The following is a 27,436-nucleotide window of genomic DNA, read 5'->3' on the forward strand; positions in this document are numbered from 1 at the left end:
TAGTGAGTGGTGTTCTGATTTTTCTTATGTAAAAATGAAGTTGAATGTTGAATGTTAGAAGATGAAGTCTGCAATTTGATTAGGTACTTAGGTGAGATTTTTGAAAATGCTCTAGGTTGGCCTACTAAAAACGGTCATAATTTACCTCAACTGGATCTGAGCAAATTCGTTTATAATATCTTACTACTTAGTTACTATTTTTAATTCCTTTTAACCAATTTGCAGAACAGGAAAAAATCTCATAGAAAGCCTAATTTGAAAACATAATAAAAAGTTCATCAAACTCAAAACTTCCTTCGAAACCCTGTGCGAATTATACTAGTAACGCCATCTACTATCAAATCATGCGTACTATTTATGCAGAGACATCTAGCGGCATTTGGTTATACTAATTACAGGCGTAAAAAGCAGGCTGTTTAGAGGATACAATAGTTTCTTAAATACTCAACAGATGTCACTAAAATAAACTTTTTTATTTTCTTATATTGTAAAAAAAAATGGAGTTATAGGCAAAAATATAAAAGTAATCTTTTATTTTAAGTACATTTTATAAAATACTTAGAAGTTACACATTGTGCTTAGTGAAATCTGTGATTATCTGAACCCTTATGTATGAAAATATCATCCTGGTTTTTCTGCCTTTCGTTTTCTTCACAGATTTTCATAGTTCAACTCTATAGTTGTTCTTTTTATCATTCTTGGTGATGGCTATCTTCAAGTTGCTAGGTCTCCATGCATCTTCCACCTCTCTGCTCTCTATGATATGCTTGTAGACCAGAGCTGACAGTCTTGCCGTTCTCGTCTTTTGTTCCGATTCGAAATCTACTTCGTATAGGCCGAAACGTTCACTAGAAAGGAAGAAAACATTTTATTAGATAACTTAGAATTTAGGTAAATCTAATAACTATTTCATTCAGAATAAAATACACTATGGAAGACTCATACAGCTAAACAAAAACTAAACAATAGAAGGCAGTCATAGTCAACAGAGAGCCAATTAATAATAATATCTTTGTATTTCAATTGAGCTATCGCGGTTCATGAGATACAGCCTGGTAACAGACGGACGGACAGATAGACGGATAGCGCAGTCTTAGTAACAGGGTCCCGTTTTAACCTTTGCTTACGAAACCCCTAAAACATACGTAACCTTTCCTTTCGAACCTATCGACACAGTTACACTTCACACCCACGACCTTACTTAGCTTACGTAGGTACCTATATAAAGCCTCTTCAATCTCCTACGAACCTGGTACCAGCAATCCACTCCACGTTATCCATGAGGCTCCAAGCAGTATACCCTTTGACCTCCGTCCCATCTTCCATGGCCAGCAGCAGAGCACCCAAGTACCCCCTCATATTGTCCACTCGGTCCTGGTCTTCCAGCCCAGGGTCGGAAGACCAGCCGTGTTCTGTGATGATGATGGGAAGGTAGTCGTAGTTGAGGTTAAGGTGGAGGCAAGCCTTGTAGAGACCGTAGGGAGCGCTCTGGAAGACATTTTAAGAGTGATTGGATTGATTTGATTTTGTGGTGTTTAGGTTATAAACGTGATTGGATAAAAATATGGTGGTAAAGTGAATCGAGTTTTTTTTCTACTTTGTTTCATGTCTTTAGTAGTCTCATGAAGCTGAAAATTTGTTTGTTTGCTTGAACGTGCTAATTTGAAGATCTATTGTTCCAATTTGGAAACTTCTTTCGGTTAAAAATACTTTGTGTATTTATCGAGTAGGTAATGCTAATAGGCTAGGCTTTATGTCCAGGTGTGCAAAGTAGTTCCCACAGGAAGCCAGAGAAAATTCTGACAGAAACTTCTAAATTAGTAGTGAATATGTAATATTAATATCTATCTAATTATGCACATTGTTTTTTTCAGCAACAATAATATTGCAAGAATATCTCCCCCACATGACACTTTGAACTTTTTGAAAAATTAACCAGTCTATTTACCACAAGACCATTTTACTAGCTTCAACTTTTAAGTCAATGGGATTTTAATACATACCTTCAACCACGGTGACTTGGCAGCCCTCCACGCTGGTCCCTGGGTATACTCCGTGCTTCTATCATCTTCTACTGAAGGGGCTTCAAACTGCGTCTTACTGGGCTGCACTTGGAATGTCGTGTAGTGATTCATCCCTAGGAAGTCGGCTGAACCTGCGAGTATTTAAGAGTAAGTTATTTTTCTTTGTTCTAGTTGTCGCAAGTGTGGCTGCTGAGCACGAGGTCTCGGGTTCGATTCCCGAGTCGGGCCGAAATCGCTTTGTGGGTTTTAGAAGACTTTCACAAAGCAGCCCGAAGCCTGGAAGTTGGTGATTGATTCACCCGTGCATCGGAGAGCACGTAAATGTCGGTCCTGCGCCTGATCTCTTTCCGGTCGTGTCGGATTCCCGTCCCATCGGCTATGAGAGTGAAGGAATAGGGAGTGCACCTGTGTCTGCGCAAATGCTTGTGCACTATAATATGTCCTGCGCAGTTGGCTAATCTCCTTACATGAGAACAGCCGCCGTAGCCGATAATCGGCTAGGAGGACATCATCATTTTTCTTTGCTATGATGTAAAATCTATGTCTAGCTGAAAAACTGGCGTGATTAGCTGGACTATCTTTTTGCAGTGAAATCGTTTTGAACAGATTGAAAGAAAATTGGTGGGCTCAGGAGAAAAAAAAACATTAGAATAGGTACTCCCTTTGGATACATATGCTTACTGAGATAAAGAATACCTACTGCAATAATTATATTAGGTACAATATCGTTTTCCAAATACCACTGAATGAATTTTAATAAAAATTTACAGTATTTATAGCCTTGCGATCAAGACAATTTTTTATTATTGTACGGGAAGATGTTGACGGGAAAAGTCGTGGTGGCCTAGTGGGTAAAGGACCAACCTCTCAAGTATGAGGGCGCGGGTTCGATCCCAGGTCAGGCAAGTACCAATGCAACTTTTCTAAGTTTGTATGTACTTTCTAAGTATATCTTAGACACCATTGACTGTGTTTCGGATGGCACGTTAAACTGTAGGTCCCGGCTGTCATTGAACATCCTTGGCAGTCGTTACGGGTAGTCAGAAGCCAGTAAGTCTGACACCAGTCTAACCAAAGGGGTATCGGGTTGCCCGGGTAACTGGGTTGAGGAGGTCAGATAGGCAGTCGCTTCTTGTAAAGCACTGGTACTCAGCTGAATCCGGTTAGACTGGAAGCCGACCCCAACATGATTGGGAAAGGGCTCGGAGGATGACGGGAAGATGTTCATTTATTTCAGTGATTGATACCTTAATTAATAGGCATCTAAGAGACATTTACAAGTGATAGATACCTTTAATGAGTTTAACTTCGGCAGCTGTAAGTTTGGGCAGTCTGGAGCTTTTGAATCCTTGTTCTGTACTCTTCTTGTCGACTATTTTCTTGACGAGATCTGGGAAGTCACCCTTTTTCGACCAAATTGGGTCCAGGTATAGGCCGAACTGGAATATTGGAAACAAATATGTTCAAGTTATGTGTTTGAATCGTGCAAAAAAAATAAGGATCATTCGAGTATTTGAAAAACACTAAAAAAAGTATGTATGATGAACTTTTCTGGCAAAGTAACCCGTTGTGTATGCCGAAGCGCAGATACGCGGGAAACAATTCATGTTCTATTGTTTTATAACTAGCGACATACAAAATATCAATTTAGTGCTTCTTTTAAGGAAACTAAAATTGCTTTCACTATTTTCTCCGACGCTAGCTAGTATCAAATAAAATACGATGGTAGTATGTATCAAATAAAACTTACAATGTACATGGTAAAATTACTCTTCAGCTGTTACCAGCATAGACACGATGTCATATTATATTATGTACAAGCTTTCATTATGTATTTTCCCCATCTTTTCAAGAATGAAACTCACCTCAAACGCCCTCGCCCTTTCAGCAGCCTCGTTATTTTCAGTGGTATTGCTCAACGCCTCAAACCAGTTCACAGCTATACTGATGCCAACATTACCTGAAATATTTGTTCAGCTGTTTAAATATATGATTCAGTAAGTTGCATAGACGAATGTTTTGAAGGGCAGACAAAATCATAAAGACTGTAAAGTATGACCATTGCGTGTATCAAGACTGCTTTTAAAAATATTCTCTTTTTTGCAAGTATCGTAAATAATTAAATCATTTATCAACTTGATTTGTACATAATTTAACAATAAATTACTTAATTTTATTTATAAATTCATTAATATTATAATAGTAAATATTCATTAAATTTTTATAATAGTAATTCAAATTGACTGCAGTAAAAAATTCAGGACTTTTGATCATTCTAAAACTCACCTTCATATTTCTTTTTAAACTCAGTCTGATAAGCTCTATAGGCCTTCGCATGAGCCAGCAAAACATTCTTCGCACACTCGTAACCGCCAACATCCTTCGAGTTCAACCCTGGAGCCATGATTTCACTGGCATAACCCTCCATACAGACCGTATTCGGCTGGTTAATGGTTATCCAGAACTTCACTTTGTCAGCGTATCTTCGGAAGACTAGCTTCGCGTAGTTTTCGAACCAGGTGACGGAGAGGGGATTGGTCCAGCCCCCTAGCTCTTGCAAGGGTTGGGGTAGTTCGAAGTGGTATAGAGTGACCATGGGTTGGATCTCGTGTTTGAGGAGTTCGTCTATTAGGTTGTCGTAATACTTGAAGCCGGCTTCGTTGATCTCGTTTTCGAAACCTGGAAAGTGGGATAATAATGTTGAATCTTCTAGATATAGATACATTTATACTGACTAATATTATAAATGGGAAAGTAACTTTGTCTGTCAGTCGCACTTTCACACTTCAACTACTGAACATACACAATTGAACTTTGTGAATAGATAGCTTTAGCCTGAGAAAGGACATAGACTACTTTTTAAGAACATGATCAAACTATGGGCTAACTAAAAATTGCTGGGCGCGGTGGCTCTTGACAATCTTTTAATGAGCAGTGGTGATGTTAGTAGTTAGTACCAAGTATGTTATACCATCAAATCATATCAAGATTTTTATGTAATAATATTTTTTTACTTATTGGCCGGAACAGCTTATTGTTGATAAATAATATAATACCTAATTATATCATGTGGGTTATCAACTGATAACAGAAAGATAACTTAGCGATGAGCCAGGGATGTGTCAAGATTTATACTGAACTTGTTGCATAGAATATACTTCTGTTGCGTTTATTTTCCGGGTCTTATTTATGTTATACAGAAGTAACAACAAACAATAAACCTTTATTCAGACAAGCCGATAGGTACCAGTTTTTAAATACATCATTAATTCTCTTAAAGTAGGTTTGGCGTGAATTGCATGACTAGTTTTCCGCCAGTAGTTTCATCTGCGGCCCGACAGGACTACTTCTCGCACCCAGATAGCTCCCACATTTACCCATGTCTGGTCAGGAATGCTGCCCACACATAGATAAAAAGTAGCATAATAACCATCCTTAATAAATGGACTATCTTACACTGAAAGAATTTTCCAAATCGGACATAAGTATACTTCCTGAGATTTCACACACAAAACTCATCAGCTTCATCAAATTAAAAGTAGACTATGGACATATAAATTTATATATTCCTTTATTTCAGGCAACTAAGGCCCATAAAATACATAGGTACAGTCAACTTCGGGTCAGTGGTAACAGTTTTATAGGAACATCGTACTTATTACTATTGAGTTAAGGTGCATGACAGTTACCACTGATGTGCGGTCTACCGTATATACCTGTAGGCAACACCCTCGACCAGGATATGGAGAACCTATAGAAGTCGACGCCTAATTCCCTCAGCATCTCCACGTCTCTTCTCCACTGATGGTAAGAGTCGCTGGCCACGTCTCCATTCCTGCCATCAGCGACTACCTCAGGGTTGTCGTGGAGAAACTTGTCCCAAATGCTTTCGCCTTTACCTGGGAAGGATTTTGAGGTAATGTTTATTAGGTAGTTATTAGTTGTTTCCAGTGTATTGGGGGAACTAATTCAAGTACCAGGATGTTTGAATCTGATGTGTAGTTATAATGTAAAGTTTTTGAAGTCTGTATATAGATGGACTTCAACCTGCATGGACCTATGTATAGATTTGAGTGGCTTCGCGTTTGCTCTGTACCCACATACTTATGTATGTCCTAATCATTCGTGACTGGGGTTGATTGATGAAATAAAAGAATTGCTGTTTTAACCGCGGTTTCACCCGCGTCCGGTGGAAACTACTGCCCGCACTAAGAATAATAAGGCCTAGGTTTAACCGAGAAACTCTAGTCATAGCGGTCCAGTAGTTTTAGAGTCCATTCATGTCAAACAACCAACAATTAAATTTTTCTTCTTTATAATATTACCATAGATTGCGACAGTTTCATTATTATTTTAAATGACTTAAGATCCCGCTATTATCGGAAAGAAAACAATAATTTATTATATTCAGTCGTTATCAGGAAGCCGTACCTTCTATAATTAAAAAGATGCAAAGATAACAGAAGTAGGTAATCTTTTAATCGAGTAAGAAATTTCTAGTTACCTGATTGACAAAAATTATGATAAGATTGTCGGTAGGTGGTAACGTTTATATGTATTTGTATAATCGTTTATATATATTTTGTAATAAATACTTACATCCTGACCAATTAAATTAATATTTTGCTTACGAAAAATTACGAAACTCTATGGTTAACGCATGAGCAGATCTTATAGTTCCATTAAATACAAATGACTAAAAATTTGTTTAAAACCAATTTTTATATCTAACTCCCCAGCCAGCCCAGATATTTTCTTCTGCCATCTAATAACATTACGATAAACTTAACGTATACCTACTAAACTAATTGTCTAGTCATTTAATTAAACAGTCAATTAAGTATCTACTTCATTACATTGACTTGTAATTTACACAAGTGACTTTGTAGTTTCTTACGCTGATAATATATCATTCAGGAAAGATCTTGTCTTTAAAATAAATTTGGCGCGTTTTTACTGGCTGAATCTAATTTTAGTAGATAATGTAATAATAAAATGTGTGTGATATTTCATTCATAATTAGGAGAAATGTATCTACCTAAAACCGGTAGGTACATGTATTTCTCTCATCTAAAAATAAGTAAATTGAAGGTTTTTTTTCTATGTTTACGTAAAACGACAAAAAAAAGACTATTATGAACTCTATGAGAAACTTGTCTACAGGAGGTAGGTATATGTTTCTATCAGGTGCAGTCCTTAAATCTTCCCTAAATCATAACTTTCTTAAATTAAGTATAACGAAGCTGCAAGGATTAGTCAGTCCAAAAATGACTTACCATCAGCATTCCAGCCTCCTTCTACTTGGTAAGCAGAGGTGGCTGCCCCGAACAGAAAGTTAGTAGGGAACTTTCTCTTCCTGTGGTCAGACCAGCCATCTGAACCGATGAGGAGACTGAAAGATAGATAGATCACTGTGAGACTATCGGTAGTAAAGAGATTTTGAAATTTAGTCAGGCTGTTAATCAGTAGTTTTCGAACGTCAGAAATAGTCACTGCCAGAAAATCCTCCACAAATTTTTATGTTTTTTTGTTGGGAAGAACTCCCCAAAGAGACATCTGAATCACTTTTCATTTTAAAATTGTAATTTGTTATGAAATTTGCTTTAGACAGTAAATATTAAGATCATTACGATAAAGGCAGAAAATTAGGGGGGGGGGGGGAATTGTGCATGGGTCAAGTCACTCTCTTTGATGTTGATAAGGTGGGATGCGATATCCATTTGAAAGATATAAAGGGTCTTCTTTCTAAACAACTACACGTGCTAACAACATTATTTTGGCATGTTTTGACCGCAATATTATCACACACATTACACACTTAACCCCTTTTAACTACACACAAAAAACTGGTATTTTACAAACACAAATAAACACACGTTTTGAAACAATTCTTACTTCAGCAAACACAAAATGGCGACCCTCATTGTCGGCTGTAAGCTGTTAACTGATTACTATTTAATTAATTACGTAAGCGTCGTCGTAATTTTATCACAAGATAATAATATAATAAACAGTATGTATGAACGTTTATCTATTTACTCGATTACTTACGTTTTTTTTTAATTATTTGTCAGTTTTTTGTAACGTCTGTCGTTGATTAGAGTTTTAATGTCAAGGTTTTTTCTTTAAATTCGCGTGCAAAGAGTGTTGTGTTCTGATTAGTTGTTTTATCATTTGCCTAGTCATTTCCTTACCAACTGTTAGAGTATGATGCAGTCAGATGCAGAGTACTTAAATTTTTACGGATGTTGTTGAGTCTTCTTCGAAGCTACATTATCTAAAAAGCAATTTATAATTTGACACCGTGATATTGTAATTCAATTTAAATCAAGAGGCTTTCAAAAAATTGTATGCTTACAATAAGTCGTTGTATGTTTAAGAAGCGTTGAAAAAAAACAGTCGGCATATACCTAATAGTTTCTTGTAAAATAGGTACGGATAAAAATCACAACAAAAATAATAGCACAAATGAAAACAGAACAGACTATAGAACCTTGGGGGACACCCCTAATAATAAGGATATTGTCCAGTTAATACTCACGTTCAGAATGATATTACTCAAGACAATATCGATGAAGGGATAAAATCCAATTGAGTAACAAAATCCAGAGAAGAGTTAGGTACATATAACTTGGTAATATTTGTAAGAAAGATGACTGACGCAATCAAAAGCCTTGGATAAATCTTTCGATACACCCAAAGGTTCATTATGAACTAAATAATGAAATATGATTTCTTACTATGTTCTTACGTTAGCACGTGTGTCATACTGTTCTAGAATAAATTATATTTTATATGACCTCATAATTTGTAGCATTGCCAATTAAGTTTATTGCACATTGTGTATTATCGAACAATACAATCGAAACACATAAATAATCGTCTAGCTCTTGCAGTATGTTACGTAGTTACTAGCTATCGTAATAAGTAAAATTTAAGATGTGTATGTATGGAGCAAAAATAAATTTAAGGAAAACCTCAAAAATAAATATAAGGAAAAAATCTCAAAATAATAATCTAGCAAACATTTTTATTTAAGGCAAAAAAAAAACCTTCAGTTATGATTTTTACGGTCAATTTTAATAGAAGACTCTATCATTTTTTTTTGGGGGATTCTCTAATCTGAACTTATTTAGGGAGCAGAATAATAACAGATCACAAAAGCGACATTCATCAAAATAATATGAGAATTTACTTACTGGATAGTGTAAACAGGTAAATGTGTAAACATGAAATATCTGAAATAAAAAAACACAACACTTCAAGATTTCCATGTAAAACATGGTTATCTGTAAGGTCACGTAACGAATCAAAGTATCTGTTTTTTTTTAATGAAACAGCAAAAATATCAATGAGATAGAAATCTGTAATTTTATTCAATTTTTCAATGTCCGTCATCAATGGTCATGGTCATGGACTCAGGCAGGTACTCGTAGTCTACGTAGCGATGCTTGACGATGTGCTTGTACACGAACGCTGACTTCCTGGGGGTGCGCGTGCGCGCCGGGTCAGAGAAGTCCACTTGATATAAGCCAAAACGCTCACTGTGGACAAGTGACAAGGCAGATAAAGTAAAATTTCTTTGAGTCCTATACTTTATCTTAATCAAGGAATGTTAAAACTTAATTGAACAAAGATTTCATCAGGTGTACAAGACCAAAGGGACTGCCCACCACGCATATTATGAACGTGCTATGCGAAAGAATACTTACACATAACCTTGCATCCATTCAAAGTTATCCATGAGACTCCATGCCATATAACCCTTAAGGTTTACTCCATCATCCAAACATTTCAGGACACTCTCCATGGAAGCTCTATAGTATATGATCCTATCATAATCATGCAGACCTCTATCTTTAAAAGTAGACCAGCCGTTCTCAGTGATGTAGAAGACCGGATTGTTGTATTTCTCCTTCAAGTAAGTTAAGGCGTTGTAAAGGCTGTTTGGGGCCAACTGAAAAAAATAACAATTTAGTGAAGCCATGAGAAATTTCTTTCGAACTATCTCAAGAACTTTAGGAATGATTACCTTAAGCCATTCTGATGCAGCAGACATCCAGCGATCAGGTATAAATTCACCAACATCCATATCATCTAAAAACGAGGGTACAGGAACTGGTTTCTTGAATTTCGTAGCAGATATCAACTTGGCTGTGTAATGGTTCACTCCGAAGAAATCTGAAGCTCCTCTGATAAAAGCCTTCTCTTCTTCACTGAACTCAGGGAGCCGAGAGCGACGGTAGCCCTGTGCAGCACTCTTTTCAGCAATTCTCTGTGAAAGCTCCTTTGGGAATCCACCTTCAGACGAGAAGATGGGATGCGCGTAGAGACCCCACTGGAAAGAACACAATCATTCATGAATAACATTAACGTCTGTTAATGGGTTCCACTAATAGTCATGAACAAATTAATTTTATTTACCTCTCCTTGTTTTTTAATTTCAGCTGCTACTGCATCCTCAGCAGAATCAGTCACTGGTCCAAACCAGTTCACGCTAATAGTGATACCGCACTGTCCTCCTTGAGTTGCCCTGAACTCCTTGTCGTACAAATGGTAGGCTCTTGCATGAGCCATCACCAAATTCTTGGCACAGAGATAAGTACCAACAGCTGTAGAATTAAGTATAGGGGCTTTGAGATCTGCTCCATAGCCTTGATAGCAGATTTCTCTAGGTTCATTAAAAGTGATGAACATCTTGACTCTGTCTCCGAAATTCTCGAAGATAACCCTAGCATAATCTTCAAACCATCCTGTGAATAGTGGGTTGGCTAATCCTCCGAGTTCTTGCAACTTTTGGGGCATATCCCAGTGGTATAGAGTGACCAGAGGAGTAATGTTATATTTGAGCATTTCATTAATGAAGTTGTTGTAGAACTCAATGCCTGCAGGGTTAACTTCGTTGGCCATGCCTGAAGGTAGAATCCTGGTCCATGACATTGAGAATCTATAGGCATCCAACCCTAGTTCCCTCATCATCTCGATATCACGCTTGTAGTTGTGATAGGAGTCGGCAGCGATGTCGCCATTGCTCTGATCTCTAATGACAGTTGGGTTGGTATGGGTCATGTGGTCCCAAATATTTTCACCTTTGCCTGAAAAGTATTAATAATTTGATTTGATCTTTATAAGAATAACTGCATAGCACCCCTCTTATACTAAAAACTGCTCATATACTAAGTATAGTTAACCTTTTTTCTAACCAAAACCAATAGCTCATTTGGTTTTCGAAATCGATCTTATTATGCAACAGATCTACTTTCATGGCTTACGAAACATTGGAAATACTTTCGGTAATAATTGTTTTCACGACTAAAACTTTAGCTTTTGTAATATTATTTTCAGAACAAGCAATATCAGTATTTATCTTACCATCTTTATTCCAAGCTCCCTCAACCTGGTAAGCAGCAGTAGCAGTTCCGAAGAGGAAGTCATCTGGGAACCTTCTCCCATGTTTCGAGGTTGAGCAATGGCAGGCTGCTGCTAAACTAGGGTATAAAGCGTAGAATTAAGACATGGTTTATCAGATGACCTTTCCAAAAGGCATAAGGTGCTAAATAAACAAATAAGAAGAAAAAGAAATTGTGTAATGAATAAATATATATTTCAGTTACACTAATTTAAATTTCAAATCACTTCAATTCAAGGTTTTTCTATGCAATTTCTTTCTAATCATACAATCAAACGTGTGACCTTATATTATCTGTATTAGCAATAACAAACTAAGTATGAATGACAAACTAGATTTCTCTTACCAAAGAAAACATTAGACATTACCTTGTATTTTGTATACTTTTAGATTTCAAATTATCACAATTATTTTCATCACTACGTACCTTAAAATCACTAGCAGTTTCATTCTCCGTCTTTGTTGTACTAATCCGTATATTATATAAGTAACTACACTTTATATTATTTCCAAAGTCGTGTGTATCTAAAGGGATTGGATGATACTTGAGTCTGTTATCAGTATTTTGACTTGTTTCTGCTATCTGAATAATGTTTGTTTGTAATGTATTGGGATTTAGATTAGAACCAGTTATTCCTCCGGTATTGCCTGCAAGTACATTGGGTGAAATATTTACATGTCGAAAATTTTCTGACGTCGACGATTATATTCAAATTAAATATTATCGATGTACTAATCAAGTCAAATCCTGAGATTAGCGCATTCTAATAAATAAATTGTTAGAAAGTGCTAACCTCAGGATTAAATGGTCCAAATTAAAATATTTCGGAATGCATAATCTAACTTAAGTTAAAAAAAAAACACATACGTACACTACTTTAAGAAGATATGAATGTCCGATAGGCCGATCTGAAAAAAGGTATTTCTAAGAGACTGAACTCACGTTTGATTTTAGTCTGCGGGGTACGTATTTATATGATAAGAAACTGATAATCTTGACATATGTCTATTGTAAACAACTATGTATTTATCTCAAGTGTGTGTACATAGAAAGCGGCTGATGATATTAATTTTGACGAAGTGCCTGTCATTTGACTTATCACTTCTAAACGACTTGTAGGAACGGCTAAAAATTTCACTCTGTTGGATTTTCCTGTCCGTTTTTCCGCGTGCCAACTTTCAGTTCGTTTGGGCAGTGTTGCATGTGTAATATAAATATTTATATATAAGTATAAAAATCCTTTTCGATTCCAAAAGCTACGAACTTCATAATTTAAATTAGCCTCTTCAACACTCCATCCGCTTGAATAAGTTTTTCAAGTTAAATTATGTAATTGTAGTTAAAAGAAAATTTATTGTAAGTAACTTCTATGTGATAGGCAGCATAGGTTAATTTTATTGATTGCCACTCAGATGAACGAACTATACTTTATGCAGTTTTAAGTCATTCATTATTAGTCAGACTTAATTACAGCTACAGCTGTAAACTATTTCTTACCCTTCTTCTTTATTAGTTCTTCCTCCTACTAACTATAACTTCTTCCATGATATGAAACTAAATGAGAAAGAACCTTAGCTAATCATAATATAGCTCATTTTTAATTAAATTTTATTGACCATTACCTAAGTATTTAAGTTTTTTACAGCCGATCACGCTATTCTGTGTGAGCGTTGTGCGCACCTGTAACTAACTTATTTACACAGGACTAACCATAATTGTAAACTTATATATGCGAAAGTAATTTATTGTAAATAAGTTGTTGGTGTGCCTTGTAAATAAATAAATAAAATAAAATAAATAGCGTAGTTCTCATATATTTATTTAACTACATACCGTCGTACCCCAAAGTCGTGGTTGGTTGTGAGTCGTGGTGGCCTAGTGGTCAAAGAACCAACCTCTCGAGTATGAGGGCGCGGGTTCGATTCCAGGTCAGACAAGTACCAATGCGACTTTTCTAAGTTTGCATGTACTTTCTAAGTATATCTTAGACACTGTGTTTCGGATGGCACGTTAAACTGTAGGTCCCGGCTGTCATTAAACATCCTTGGCAGTCGTTACGGGTAGTCAGAAGCCAGTAAGTCTGACACCAGTTTAACAAAGGGGCAAGTATTGGGTTGCCCGGGTAACTGGGTTGAGGGGGTCAGATAGGGTAGTCGCTCCTTGTAAAGCACTTGTACTCAGCTACATCCGGTTAGACTGGAAGCCGACCCCAACGTAGTTGGGAAAAAGGCTCGGAGGATGATGAGGACCGTCGTACCCCAAAAACTTTAAACGTCTGTTGAACACTTGTCTAAAATATTACAGATTGACAACGTTGAAATAAGGTCCGTTTTGCAGCCACACTGTTTTTACACAAGTGTTTGACAGGTATTTAAGTTTTTGTAGTAAGGCTGTTAGACTTCAAATTCACCGCTAAGTTATTTCTTTCAATAAAAGGCAAAAGAATAATGCTTACTTAATTTATTTAAAAGTTAAGATCATTGTAAATCAATCTTCAGTGTCCTGTATCGATGGTCATAGTCATGGACTCGGGCTGGTACTCGTAGTCTACGTAGCGATGCTTGACGATGTGCTTGTACACGAATGCTGACTTCCTGGGGGTGCGTGTGCGAGCAGGGTCGGAGAAGTCCACTTGATAAAGACCGAAGCGTTCACTGTGGAAGAATAAAGAGAAAAGTTAAATCACAATTTCAAATAAGATAGTCAGTTCCAAAGAGTCTCAAAAAGATCTTCACTCTCCACTTTTTTATTTATTGGAATATACTTAACCGTATACGTATTTCTTTGCACATATTTCTTGAAGATAATAACAAGGAAAGGGAAACACTTAAGGTAACCATTACTGAAGACCCCCTCGGTTGGCGAGGCACTGTTACAGCCTTTTATATCGTCCCACTGCTTTTCAGAGGCTTTCTCTCACACGGAGAAGGATTGAGCATTTTCATTGCTCAATGTGGGTTGGTGGTTTCAGTCTTTATATTCCAGGTTTCCTCAAGGTGTTTTGGCGAGGCACATGATGATGTAAATAAATTGAAACCACCATCATTCCTAAAACAACTTAAGTAGGTTTACTTACATGTAACCTTCCATCCATTCAAAGTTATCCATGAGACTCCAGGCCATATAACCCTTAAGATTAATTCCACTATCGAGGCAGTTGAGAAGACTCTCCATAGAAGCTCTGTAGTAGGTGATCCTGTCATCATCTATCAGATCTCTGCTCTCGTCGGTAGACCAGCCGTTTTCAGTGATGTAGAAGACTGGCTTGTTGTAGATTATGTTCAGATGGATGAGAGCTTTGTGGATGCTGTCAGGAGCAAGCTAGAAAATAAGAAATATATAGTTGAATATTACACTGACAAAATAATGTTTATTTTAGATCCATGGCATCGATAACAATCATAAAAATATTTAAAAAAGTTGCTACGAATTGGGAACCTCCTCCCATTTAGTAAATCGGTTAAACATAAACCTAGTCAAACCCAAAAACATTTAAACAACTACTAAGTTTTTCTAAAAGGAACTGTTTAAAGTATTACAGACTATTTAAATATCTTACAGTCTTTGTTACTTACAGTCAACCAAGAAGACGCAGACTTCGGCCAGTCATCAGGCACATAAGAGCCAGCACCAACGTCATCCAACATAGAAGGCACCGGGTACGATTTGTGTTCAGAAGCTGACACCAAGTAAGCAGTGTAGTGGTTCACTCCGAAGAAATCTGATGCTCCTTTGGCCAAAGCCTTCTCTTCTTCAGTGAACTCAGGAAGACGAGACCAGGGGAAGCCTTGCTGAGCGCTCTTCTCAGCGATTCTCTCGGAGAGTTCGCTGGGGAAACCACCTTCGGCTGAGAAGATGGGGTGGGCGTATATTCCCCACTGAAAATAAAAATACAACATTCATTTACTTGTGAATCATGTGATTATCCTTTTGATGACCCATTACAAGCTGGATTATTATCCAAAAGATCGAGGCCTTAAGAGATGATTTATTGACTAAATTGTGTAATTACATCTTTCTTTACTTGTACATGATGAAACATTTGGTCTTACCTGAGCTTGCCTCATAAGTTCAGCAGCGAATTCATCTTCAGCAGTCTCAGTGGCTGGACCAAACCAGTTCACACTTATAGTGATGCCACATTCTCCTCCCTGAGAAGCCCTGAACTCCTTGTCATACAAATGGTAGGCTTTAGCATGAGCGAGTACCAAGTGCTTGGCACACAGGTAAGTACCAACCCCAGTTGCATTTAGAATAGGAGCTTTAGTATTCGATCCATAACCTTCGTAACAGATCTCTCTAGGCTCGTTGAAAGTGATGAAATATTTAACCCTGTCTCCGAAATTCTCGAACACAACCCTTGCGTAGTCTTCGAACCAGTCGCTGATCAAGGGATTTGTGAACCCTCCGAGTTCTTGAAGTTTTTGGGGAAGATCCCAATGGTATAGTGTTACCATTGGTTCAATGTTGTATTTAAGCATTTCGTTGATGTAGTTGTTGTAGAATTCAATGCCTGCTGGGTTGACTTCATTGGCCATTCCTGTAGGAAGGATTCTAGACCATGACATAGAGAACCGGTAGGCGTCTAAGCCTAGTTCCCTCATCATCTCGACATCACGCTTGTAGTTGTGATAGGAGTCGGCAGCAACATCCCCATTGCTCTGGTCTCTGATGACAGTCGGGTTGGTGTGGGTCATGTAGTCCCAAATATTTTCTCCCTTGCCTGCAAACACAGAAAATTGCATAAATAATAAAAGCAATCATACATATGCTCAACAAATATTGCTAATCTAAGATTTGCAGGAAAACCTGCTAAGAATTTTTAATACGAAACGAAAACCTTGCATGAGAGGTCTATTGCAAATCTCATTATGTAGGCCTAAGCAACCTAAAGTTAAAAGAACAAGTTGAAGTATGTCTGTCAATCATAAAATAATCGTCTTACCATCTTCATTCCAAGCTCCCTCAATCTGGTAGGAGGCAGTAGCGGTACCGAAGAGGAAGTCATCTGGGAACCTTCTCTGATGCTTCAAGGTTGAGCCATGGCAGGCCACCGCCACCAAACTGGAGTATTCATAAAATACAAAATTATGACTAAGTCTACATTTTCAGAAATAATATCGTCAGTACTACTAAAAGCAAGAGTCATCTCCCGAGCTTTTTCCCAACTATGTTGGGTTCGGCTGTCAGTCAAATGGGATGCGGCTGAGTCCAGACCAGTGTTTTACTAGGAGCGACCGCATGTGTGACCTCCTCAACACCCCACTTACCCGGGTTGAGTATCTTTAAAAAATTAAACCAAGGCAAAGCATAATTGTAAGCGGGAAATATAGGCAACAATTTAAAAGAATTTCTCCTTTGGGTCAATGGGTCATTTAAGATAACACTTACTTACAGTAGCAAGTAATAATTAATACAAGCCGTTTCTAATATTCAGTTAAGTAGAGGTGGAATTTATTCGCATAGAGAACCGAAGACCTAAAAAGTGGTTCATTTTGTCTTTCTAAGAGACTTTGGAACTTTATTTATTTTAGGACTATAGTATATGTACATAGTTATAACACAAACTATATACACCTACCATCTAATATGAAATAAAAATTGTAATTATAGAATAGCATCAAAAAACTCCTCATCGCTGCCCATCGGGATGGGTACGCTCCCGATGGGCAGCGATGAGGAGTTTTTAGAGGCTGACAGCATTTAAGAAAATTGAACTAAATAGGTGTAGGAATCAAAATATTTTTCTTTACTTACCTTAATATCGCCAGCAACTTCATTTCAGCGAACTTAATGAAGTACTAACCACTATATTTAACATACACTCATATATAGGCACTCTTAGGATTGACAACTTATCTTAAATCAATCTTTTATCTATTTTATTATTATTTTTTGCAATATCATGGTTATTTGTATGTTTAACGTGAGGAAAATACTGGATTAGAAAATCAGGCGGCATCTCACTCAACTGAAAAAATCTCACAATAGGTAACTATCTATAATATACTAATATTACAGAAAGGAAAAAAATATTTTTGTTTGTTTGTTTGTAATGGATAAACTCAAAAACTACAGGGCAGATTTCAAAAATTCTTTCACCATTGTATATTCTGTACCTACGCTACTTTTCTCTCTGCTATTCGGCTACATTTTTTTTGAAGATTTCATAAAGACTCCTATTTAAGTATTTATTATAAGTTATATCCTAGCTATAAATAAGATGATAACATATTTACAACCATTTGCAACACTTTTCGTCTGTCAAAACAACGTTGATATTTTTCTTAGGGTTCTGTTATGAAGGTTCCCAAAATTGTAGAACTTACCTTAAAGATTGCAACTTTTTGTGCAAAGATTATTTATCATTTACGTACGTTATTATACCTTACCTATGCATTTTTATTTACACAAAACATGCACAAAAATTCTGCTGTTATAGTAATCCTCCACAACACTATCGTCCAATAACGTCCTTGCTCAGCAGCATTACTTGACGTATTTAAATTGACGTGTTTTACAAGGAGTGACTGCCAATCTGACCTCCTCAACCCAGTTACCCGGGCTACCCAATACGCCTTACGCCTAGGTTTACCTAGTCGCCAGCATTAGCTGGTTGTCAGACTCCCTGGCTTTTGACTACCCGTTACGACTACCAAAGATATTCAAATGACAGCAGTAAAAATACTTAATGATAACTGGATGATTCTCTATTTTTCACTAGGTACGGAACCCACACCAAACAATCACCTCCCATCTGACCGCCCCACGTCTTGAAGATTTAAGTCATACAAATACCATTTCGATAAGAAGATAGGCATATTACATCAATTTGTTTGTTTGGAAAAATTGGTGATATAATCTCGAGTGCTTTCATCAGTTTTCATGTACGTAAGTACCTACTTATCTTGATCCGATTGTCAAAATAGATCGTTATATAAGAACTGATGATTTATAAGACTCCATCTTGCAGGTTTTGGTGTCAGTTACAGTTGGAGAAGCCGAAGCATCTAGGTCCATGGATCTCACCTGTGTTATAATAGTGGGACTGCACCCTTTTTGGAAATAGGGAATTTTGGTTCCTCTCTGTGTGGGGGCAAAGGGTTTGAGATTTTCATTGACTAAAGTGCATCTTTGTTCTTTCTGGAGTTCTTTGAGTGGTGTCAGGGCTGCTAACTCTTGCAAACGATTAGGTTATACCAAATCCAACTGAGGTTAAGCAGGGCTGCGGGATTGTTCGAAAGAGTTACCGCGGCCCTGGTACATAAAAGGCCTACGACGGAACACGACGGTTTTTAGTCAGTAAGACTCTGACACTCCCTCACCGCTGCTTACCTACAGGGGGAGGGGTCATTTGATGATTTTTGACGTTGTTAAAAAAAGAAAGGTTAAGTAGGTATTATAAAAGACGATCATATATAGGCTCTCGCATTTTTAGTCGCCCTTTTACTTACGTATTGTATAACGATTCGTATTTTCACAATACATGGATACAATTGCTTATTTCATTATAAAGGGAATTAAAGAATGACAATCGAATGGGACCAATATATTTTATTCATAAATAAATATTAGACTCAGTGTCCTGTATCGATGGTCATGGTCATGGACTCGGGCTGGTACTCGTAGTCTACGTAGCGATGCTTGACGATGTGCTTGTACACGAATGCTGACTTTCGTGGAGTGCGCGTGCGCGCCGGGTCAGAGAAATCTACTCGGTATAAGCCGAAACGCTCGCTGCGAAAGAATGGTATAAAATAATTAAATAAAGTAAAACCTGAACTTTTGAATCTAAAATCACCATTCTTCTCTTAGTGATTAACGCTCATTTCTTATCTGTATAATATAAGAAGACGTTGCAGAAACAATGAAAAGTTCATGATTAAGATCGATTACACCAAAAAGTTTTACATGATGTACATTAGGTAGACCTACAAAACCAACAAAAACCTAGATTGTATGTCATAATGTAAGTTATGCCTGTAGAGTTAATCAAAGGATGTCAAAACTCACTTGTAACCCTGATTCCATTCAAAGTTATCCATGAGACTCCACGCCATATAACCTTTCACGTTAATCCCACTATCGAGGCAGTTGAGAAGACTCTCCATGGAAGCTCTGTAGTACGTGATCCTATCATCATCAATCAGATCTCTGTCTTCATACATAGACCAACCATTTTCAGTGATGTAGAAGACTGGCTTATTGTATTTTTTGTCGAGGTAGGAAAGAGCCTGGAAGATGCTGTCTGGTGCAAGCTAGAACGAAGGAAAGAAATGTTAGAACGGACGTTATTAATAATATAGAGAGAGGTACACTGGCGGCCAAATTGATAGTTAAAAACTTAGACAATCGTGAATTCCATAATACTTTCAGGGCCCCGCACTCTACAAATTAAACTGTCGACCAATATTTGGTCTGATGTTTGTATAAAAAATGTTGGAATATACGCATTATGTACGTATAATATACGTTTATATAAAGCATACCTACTGCAATAATTCGTCAAACATTCAATCATTCAATTTTCACTTCGATCGCAGATTTTATCATTCGAAATATAACAGTCGTCAAGGATACACATCTTTTCTTTGTCTCACTTGCGTCCATATCCAATAAAAAATATTTAGATAAACTTTTAGTCAATATGAACATAACCATTAATCGTCATACTGATTTATAAGTCAGATTAAACTATCGGCCCAAAAGGCTAAAAATTTTCACTTGCTCTTAAAATGAGAAAAATCACAGAAAACTTACCACCAGCCAAGCAGAAGCTGAAGCCGGCCAGTCATCAGCGTAGAATTGGCCAGCATCCACATCATCCAACAGAGAAGGCACAGGGTGTATCTCTTTATTTTCTGTCGCTGACACCAGGTGGCCAGTGTAATGGTTCACGCCAAAGAAGTCGAAAGTCCCTCTGACGAAAGCCTTTTCTTCTTCAGTGAACTCGGGCAGACGAGAGCGGGGGAAGCCTTGCTGGGCGCTCTTTTCTGCAATTCTGTCTGACAGCTCTTTAGGGAAACCTCCTTCAGTTGAGAAGATGGGGTGAACGTATATTCCGAACTGATGACAAAAAAAAGGTGTGATTAGCTAGTCCTGACGTTCCCACATTTGGAACTATAAGGGTAAAGTTTCTTCTTACCTCTCCCTGCCTCATAAGTTCAGCAGCAATTTCATCTTCAGCACTTTCAGTGGCTGGAGTAAACCAGTTCACACTAATAGTGATGCCGCACTGTCCTCCTTGCGTAGCCCTGAACTCCTTGTCGTACAAATGGTAGGCTCTAGCATGAGCAATCAGCAGGTTCTTGGCACACAAGTAGGTACCAACACCAGTGGCATTTAAAATGGGAGCTTTAGTGTTGGATCCATATCCTTCGTAACAGATTTCTCTAGGCTCGTTGAAGGTGATGAACATCTTGACCCTGTCTCCGAAATTCTCGAACACAACCCTTGCGTAGTCCTCAAACCATTCGCCCATGAGAGGGCTTGAGAAACCTCCAAGTTCCTGCAGCTTTTGGGGCAGATCCCAATGGTATAGAGTAATCATAGGAGTGATGTTGTATTTCACCATTTCGTTGATGAGGTTGTTGTAGTACTCAATGCCTGCTGGATTGACTGGGTTAGCAAGTCCTGTAGGGAGGATTCTGGACCAGGAAAGTGAGAATCTGTAGGCGTCCAAGCCTAGTTCCCTCATCATCTCGACATCACGCTTGTAGTTGTGATAGGAATCAGCAGCGATGTCACCGTTGTCCTGGTTTTTAATGACAGTCGGGTTGTTGTGGGTCAAGTAGTCCCAGATATTCTCTCCTTTGCCTGAAAAGATGATAAAAAAATACATCAGATATTTTATCAATATTATTTATCTCCAAAAGATACAGATATCTACGCCAAATCTTGACACAAACGCACATTATTTCAGCCTCCAACGAATCTTCATCAATTCTGCTATTCTTCATCAACTACAGATGGAAATTGTAACCTACCAGCCATATTATATAAGCTCAACTACAGGCTGTCCTGTTCTTATATTGAATTATCCTTATGACATTATATAAAAATCATCTTACCATCTTCATTCCAAGCACCTTCGATCTGGTAAGCAGCAGTAGCGGTACCGAAGAGAAAGTCATCTGGGAACCTTCTCTGATGCTTCAGGGTTAAGCCATGGCAGGCTACCACCGCCAAACTAGAATTAAGCGTAAGAAAATTTTTAAATATCACGTAGAAACTATTGAAGATCAATATCAAAGCAAACATAGACTTCTTAAAAAAATGTTAAAGGTTATTATCATTACGAAAGAAGAATGTGATATCCGGTCACACATAGGTTCTCTGGATTGAACTGTGGGTCATCTAGATATTAGCTTTTTGACATTGCAACAATATGGCCGTATGACGATCCTAATTCAAAAGGCTATAGGTATGCCGTTTAGTAGAAATGTAGAATGGGAATAGATTTTAACGTTGCCATGAACACAAAGGGTTCCAGAAGGAACTTAAAAAATTGGTTAGTTACACATTGCACTAAAAATATTGAAGTACGTAGGTACTTATACGTATAAGAAAAAGATTGTTTCATACCTTAAGATCACCAGCAGCCTCATTTCAGATATAATAATGACGGACAACTAACCAGTGTACTTAACGTACGGGAGTATATATCTCGGATTGACACACAGTTATCTAGAATCAATCTTTTATCTGTTTTACGTGTGTCATGAAGCATCCGTTGACTTGCCAAAATGTAGCTTTTTCTAGGTCAGAAAACTGTTTGTTTATAGAGTGTCTTTGTGGTTTTCATTTATCAATATCTTTCTTAACATTAATCATGGATTTCCGCAAAGTGACACCTGGTTCCATAATTTGTCTTTGCTTTCGTGGCAATGTCTCCTAGATTTATTAGGGCTCCGGTTTGATGGTTGTCTAACCCTGTCCTGTCCTATCAAATATTTGTTAAACATTTAATTTTTTACATGTTCGGAACCTGTACCAAGTGTACCTGTGTAGTAACTGTGTAGGTAATTTAGTCCCTTTGCAACTTCAAAATTAGGCAAGTCATACAACAATGTTTTTGAGATAAAGCTATAGGATTTCTAATCTCAAGTTTTATCTTGTTTCACGTGTCGAAATAGATAGTTACATATCATCCGATTGTTTTTAAGATGTTCTCTTATGGGTGCGCTCAGTAACAGTCAAGGTTGAATATATACCGCGGTCGGCACGTGTATATCCACAATATTTTAAGATAATTTTTAGCTCATCTTTTATAAGTTAACGCGTTCAAAATAATGACGTTTCTTAGCTAATCATGTATTGTCACCAGAACTCAGAACGCTTGCAAAATATTATCCTAATCGAAGTGGGTCAAATTAAACTCCCTAGATTTTCTTACATACATAGTCACAAGTGAAGCTAATGTATGCGTGTTAGAAAGAAACAAACCCTGCACTCTTATAATACCAGTATAGATTCTGACCTTCATCAAAACTACACCATATATTGCAATAATTTACTAAATAAATATCAGTTCAGATCAAAACGTCCGTCAATGTCCGTCATCGATGGTCATGGTCATGGACTCGGGCTGGTACTCGTAGTCTACGTAGCGATGCTCGACGATGTGCTTGTACACGAACGCTGACTTGCGCGGCTTGCGCGTACGCATAGGGTCCGAGAAGTCCACGTGGTAAAGCCCGAAGCGTTCTCTGTAGAAGAAATGGGTTATATGTATGAAATAAACCATAAATATGTAAATAGTTGTTGACTCAAAGATCGAACAGTAAGCCTAAAAACAAAAGACGGGCTGAAGGCAGTTACAACATAAACGTCAGTTTTCATAAAACAACTTTTTATCAACCTTAAATCTAAAGTCAACAGTTTTTTTAAGACGAGTGACGTTTATATGTCGGTGAACTTGGGCCCCTCAGTTGAGCCCTAATAATTTCAGGGGATTGTATTATGTCCATTGCTCAAGCCTTTCGGAGCAGTCTAATAAAACTGTAGGTGTAGTAGTGGGATCGACTGAAAAAGTTTTATTTCTTCTGTTTTCCTTCAGTGTCATCTAGCTAAAATAATTAGAAAAGGACTACCCGATATGGCACACGCTTAAGAAGGATTACCTCCAATACACAACAGACTAAATGATAAAGAACTTCAATACTCACGTATAACCCTGCATCCATTCGTAATTATCCATGAGACTCCAAGCCATATACCCCTTGACGTTCACTCCATCTTCCATGGCTTCTAACACATTTTCCAAGGCAGCTCTGTAGTAGGTGATCCTGTCATCATCAACCAGTCCTGCATCAGGGTAGGTAGACCAACCGTTCTCGGTGACATAGAATACTGGACTGTTGTATTTGGCTTTGAGATGGGTTAAGGAGTTGTAAAGACTGTTTGGGGCCATCTGCAAGAGATTATTGATATTTGTAAGTTTTTCTGTCATGTTATGGAAAACTTAGAACGATTTGCAACGCTACGAGAAGGAACCTGTTTTGTAACTATAACTGAACTAATTCGAACAAGAAGTGTCAGGAATTATAACAGTCTGTAACATACAAATGATAATTTTACCGACAACATTTAGCAAAGTATGTCTAACTATTACTCACCCTTAACCAAAATGAAGCTGACTTAGGCCAACTGTCAAGCATATACGAGCCGACATCCATATCGTCTAACAGAGAAGGCACAGGATTTACCCACTTGTGCTGAGTTGCGGAAACCAGGTAGGTTGTATAATGGTTCACTCCAAAGAAATCTGAAGCTCCTCTGACGAAAGCCTTCTCTTCTTCAGAGAACTCAGGGAGGCGGGAGCGACGGTAGCCCTGCTTGGCACTTTTGACAGCAATTTTCTGTGCCAGCTCTGCAGGGAAACCCCCTTCAGATGAGAAGATGGGATGGGCATATAGACCCCACTACAAGAACGAGAAAAACAAAGAAACATTTAGAAAATAAAATAAAATACTCGGAAATATACGAGTACCTAACCAGCTATGCCATCAGCTACTGTTTATGTTTACTGATTATTCTGGCCTAGTTACGTTAGTTCTCCTACAAGTCTTCTTCCCGATTAAACATTTTCATATTCAGGAATATCGCAGAGCAATAAAAAAAAATCTCATACCTCCCCTTGTCTCATGATTTCCGCAGCCAGCTTATCCTCCTCAGAATCAGTAGCCGGACCAAACCAGTTCACACTAATAGTGATACCACACTGTCCTCCTTGCTTTGCCCTGAACTCCTTGTCGTACAAATGGTAGGCTCTAGCATGAGCCATCACCAAGTTCTTAGCACATAAGTAAGTTGCTACAGCTGTAGAGTTCAGGATAGGAGCCTTTGTATTGGACCCATAGCCTTCAAAACAAACTTCTCTTGGCTCGTTGAATGTGATGAAGATTTTAACCCTGTCTCCGAAATTCTCGAACACAACCCTTGCGTAGTCTTCGAACCACTCGCTGATTAAAGCGTTGGTGAATCCTCCTAGTTCCTGTAGCTTTTGAGGAAGATCCCAATGGTATAAAGTCACGATCGGTGTGATATTATACTTTAGCATTTCATTGATGTAGTTGTTGTAGAACTTAATGCCTGCTGGGTTGACTTCGTTGTCCATGCCTGTAGGCAGGATACGGGCCCAGGAGATTGAGAATCTGTAGGCGTCCAAGCCTAGTTCCCTCATCATCTCGACATCAAGCTTGTAGTTGTGATAGGAGTTGGCAGCGATGTCGCCATTGCTCTTGTCTTTGATAACATTTGGGTGGGTGTGTGTCATGTAATCCCAAATGTTTTCGCCTTTTCCTATAAAGCAGGTTTAATGGTCTAGTTATTATCCGGGAATCACAATAAAACGGACAGTACTGGGGGACTGTCACACTCTTACTGACTAAAACCGAAATGTGATCCTTCTTAAGCCCTTTATGTTACAAGGCTGCGGTTACTCTTTCGAATAATCCCGCAGCCCCATAGATAGGAGTTTGGAGACAATAACACAAGCATATGCTACTTGAAACATGGAAAAAAACACCTATTGCTTCAACCGGTAAAACAAAATGTAAGTATTTGGCTTACCGTCTTCATTCCAAGCTCCTTCAATCTGGTAAGCAGCAGTAGCAGTACCGAAGAGGAAGTCATCTGGGAACCTTCTCTTATCCTTCAAAGTCGAGCCATCACGAATTATCACCAGCAAACACATTATACATGAAAACAAAAACAAAACACTGATGAGTATCTTCCGTGAGAAGCACTGTGACACACACATTCGTGTTTCTTCTGGTCTACTCGTTCTATTGAGCAAACAGTGACTTAAATTGGTTGCGAATATGTGTAAAATGCCCGCGAAATGGCAACTTTGGCGCGCGAAGTGGACTCTAAGACCGATTTATTTGCACACTGGTTTAATAGAAACGAGTGTTAAATGTATATAAATAAATGATAATAAACACATATTTATCTTATTACACACCTAATAACTAATAACAACTTCATCACGCGGAATCAGAACTAAGATTAATTAATGAACCCTTTATCAACATTCGTTTAATGAGCGGAATTGACGAACACGTTATAAATACCCACTTAAAACAATTTGTCATTCTGTCGGTGATACGTAAATCAGCTGGATTCATTATCGTAATGAATGAGATTAACCTCCCCACTCAGAGACATTTAATGGTTAGGTACTTAAGCCATTCCTTAGTGAAGGATTTGTATGACATTCCGTCACTATATAACTATAAGTACTTGTTTGTTTGTTTCGCTTGTACGATAAAATGGGTGATTGAGAAGTCGATAAAATAGAGATGTTCTATGCTACATATTAACTTGTTTACACGAGAAGCTGGAGTAACTTTTAGTCGGCCGATAGTTTGTTCGGGCTCATAAATCAGTATGGAAATAAATGGTAGTACGCTGGCTGTATCAGACCGACTGAAAATTTTTGAATGACGTCACAATTTTCTTTAAAAAACCATTTTGCAGTTTGCCGGTCCCTATCGGACAGGGTCTATATACAAAGTACTGATGTGCAGGGAAAAATTGGTCTATGCTGGTAGGAGACACTACTAAGAAACTATTAGTTTGGACGAGACAATTGCAACTGTAAATATAGCTCGTACAAATCCATTGTACAAGAATAATAGTAAATATTTACTAACTGAGAATAAACCTTATTATAACATACAAACTATGTCACGTGTGTAGTGTAGATACTAATTATACCTACCTATGTAATCTTCTTATCGAGTAAACTGCAGGTTTAATCACCTAACAAGCCCTGGTGTCAGAGTTTTCTCAAATCCGCCTGACGGCCTCTGATGTGGAATTGTAGCAACGACTGCTACTGAGTAGCATTCGGGAACGCCGGCGACACGTGCCCTCTCAGGCACGGGGGTGTATCACCGCCAACTTCCAAACTCCGGGCTGCTTTGTGAAAGTTTCTAAATCCCACAAAACAATTTCGGCCTTTCCAGGGAATCGAACCTGAGACCTCGTGCACAGAAGTCGCACTATTGCCAACTAGACCAACGAGGCAGGAAATCTACCGTCATCCTCCGAGCCTTTTTCCCAACAATGTTGGGGTCGGCTTCCAGTCTAACCGGATGTAGCTGAGTAGGTACCAGTGCTTTACAAGGAGCAACTGGCCTATCTGACCTCCCCAACCCAGTTACCCGGGCAACCCAATACCCCTTGGTTAGACTGGTGTCAGACTTACTGGCTTCTGACTACCTGTTCGACTGCCAGGGATGTTCAATGACAGCCGAGACCTACGGTTTAACGTGACATCCTAAACGCAGCCAGTGGTGTGTCTAACTAAGAAATACTTAGAAAGTATATATGTCACCGCAAAATAACAAGATCAGTAAGTTTATCAATTGACTAGGAAGTTTATAAACTTTCGTAAGATTCTAAACGGGAGATAAACTGTAATATTTTACGTCCACATTTAATTACGGCCACCACGACTGTTATGAGGCAGGAAAACAACAATGTGAGGTTATG

At 38.1% G+C, this 27,436-nt stretch overlaps 4 protein-coding genes across 4 annotated transcripts; all 4 read right to left on the reverse strand.

Moving 5' to 3' along the window:
- Positions 1 to 516: 516 nt before the first annotated feature.
- Positions 517 to 8,040, reverse strand: LOC124642022 (myrosinase 1-like). The gene is made up of 9 exons (XM_047180317.1): positions 7,920 to 8,040; positions 7,301 to 7,416; positions 5,741 to 5,923; positions 4,311 to 4,703; positions 3,890 to 3,984; positions 3,316 to 3,463; positions 2,004 to 2,155; positions 1,250 to 1,488; positions 517 to 848 (listed from the first exon to the last, which is right to left on the reverse strand). The coding sequence occupies exons 1-9, from the start codon at positions 7,946 to 7,948 to the stop codon at positions 662 to 664; spliced, it is 1,542 nt and encodes a 513-aa protein (XP_047036273.1). The 5' UTR covers positions 7,949 to 8,040; the 3' UTR covers positions 517 to 661.
- A 1,330-nt stretch (positions 8,041 to 9,370) lies between these two features.
- On the reverse strand, positions 9,371 to 12,482 carry LOC124641881 (myrosinase 1-like). Its single transcript, XM_047180130.1, has 7 exons — positions 12,306 to 12,482; positions 11,861 to 12,081; positions 11,397 to 11,512; positions 10,449 to 11,119; positions 10,057 to 10,362; positions 9,737 to 9,981; positions 9,371 to 9,568 (listed from the first exon to the last, which is right to left on the reverse strand). Exons 2-7 carry the CDS (start codon positions 11,881 to 11,883, stop codon positions 9,409 to 9,411), a joined length of 1,521 nt encoding a protein of 506 aa, XP_047036086.1. The 5' UTR covers positions 11,884 to 12,081; positions 12,306 to 12,482; the 3' UTR covers positions 9,371 to 9,408.
- A 1,397-nt stretch (positions 12,483 to 13,879) lies between these two features.
- LOC124641856 (myrosinase 1-like) lies at positions 13,880 to 17,267 on the reverse strand. Its single transcript, XM_047180103.1, has 6 exons — positions 17,192 to 17,267; positions 16,380 to 16,498; positions 15,487 to 16,157; positions 15,010 to 15,312; positions 14,511 to 14,755; positions 13,880 to 14,088 (listed from the first exon to the last, which is right to left on the reverse strand). The coding sequence occupies exons 1-6, from the start codon at positions 17,212 to 17,214 to the stop codon at positions 13,929 to 13,931; spliced, it is 1,521 nt and encodes a 506-aa protein (XP_047036059.1). The 5' UTR covers positions 17,215 to 17,267; the 3' UTR covers positions 13,880 to 13,928.
- Positions 17,268 to 18,973: 1,706 nt separating this feature from the next.
- Positions 18,974 to 25,766, reverse strand: LOC124641689 (lactase-phlorizin hydrolase-like). The gene is made up of 11 exons (XM_047179858.1): positions 25,508 to 25,766; positions 24,567 to 25,237; positions 24,052 to 24,357; positions 23,602 to 23,846; positions 22,989 to 23,142; positions 22,019 to 22,065; positions 21,505 to 21,623; positions 20,580 to 21,250; positions 20,195 to 20,500; positions 19,448 to 19,692; positions 18,974 to 19,171 (listed from the first exon to the last, which is right to left on the reverse strand). Exons 1-11 carry the CDS (start codon positions 25,695 to 25,697, stop codon positions 19,012 to 19,014), a joined length of 3,114 nt encoding a protein of 1,037 aa, XP_047035814.1. The 5' UTR covers positions 25,698 to 25,766; the 3' UTR covers positions 18,974 to 19,011.
- Between the last annotated feature and the right edge of the window lie 1,670 nt (positions 25,767 to 27,436).

Source organism: Helicoverpa zea, chromosome 23, assembly GCF_022581195.2.
Source record: "Helicoverpa zea isolate HzStark_Cry1AcR chromosome 23, ilHelZeax1.1, whole genome shotgun sequence".
NCBI classification, from domain to species: Eukaryota; Metazoa; Arthropoda; class Insecta; order Lepidoptera; family Noctuidae; genus Helicoverpa; species Helicoverpa zea.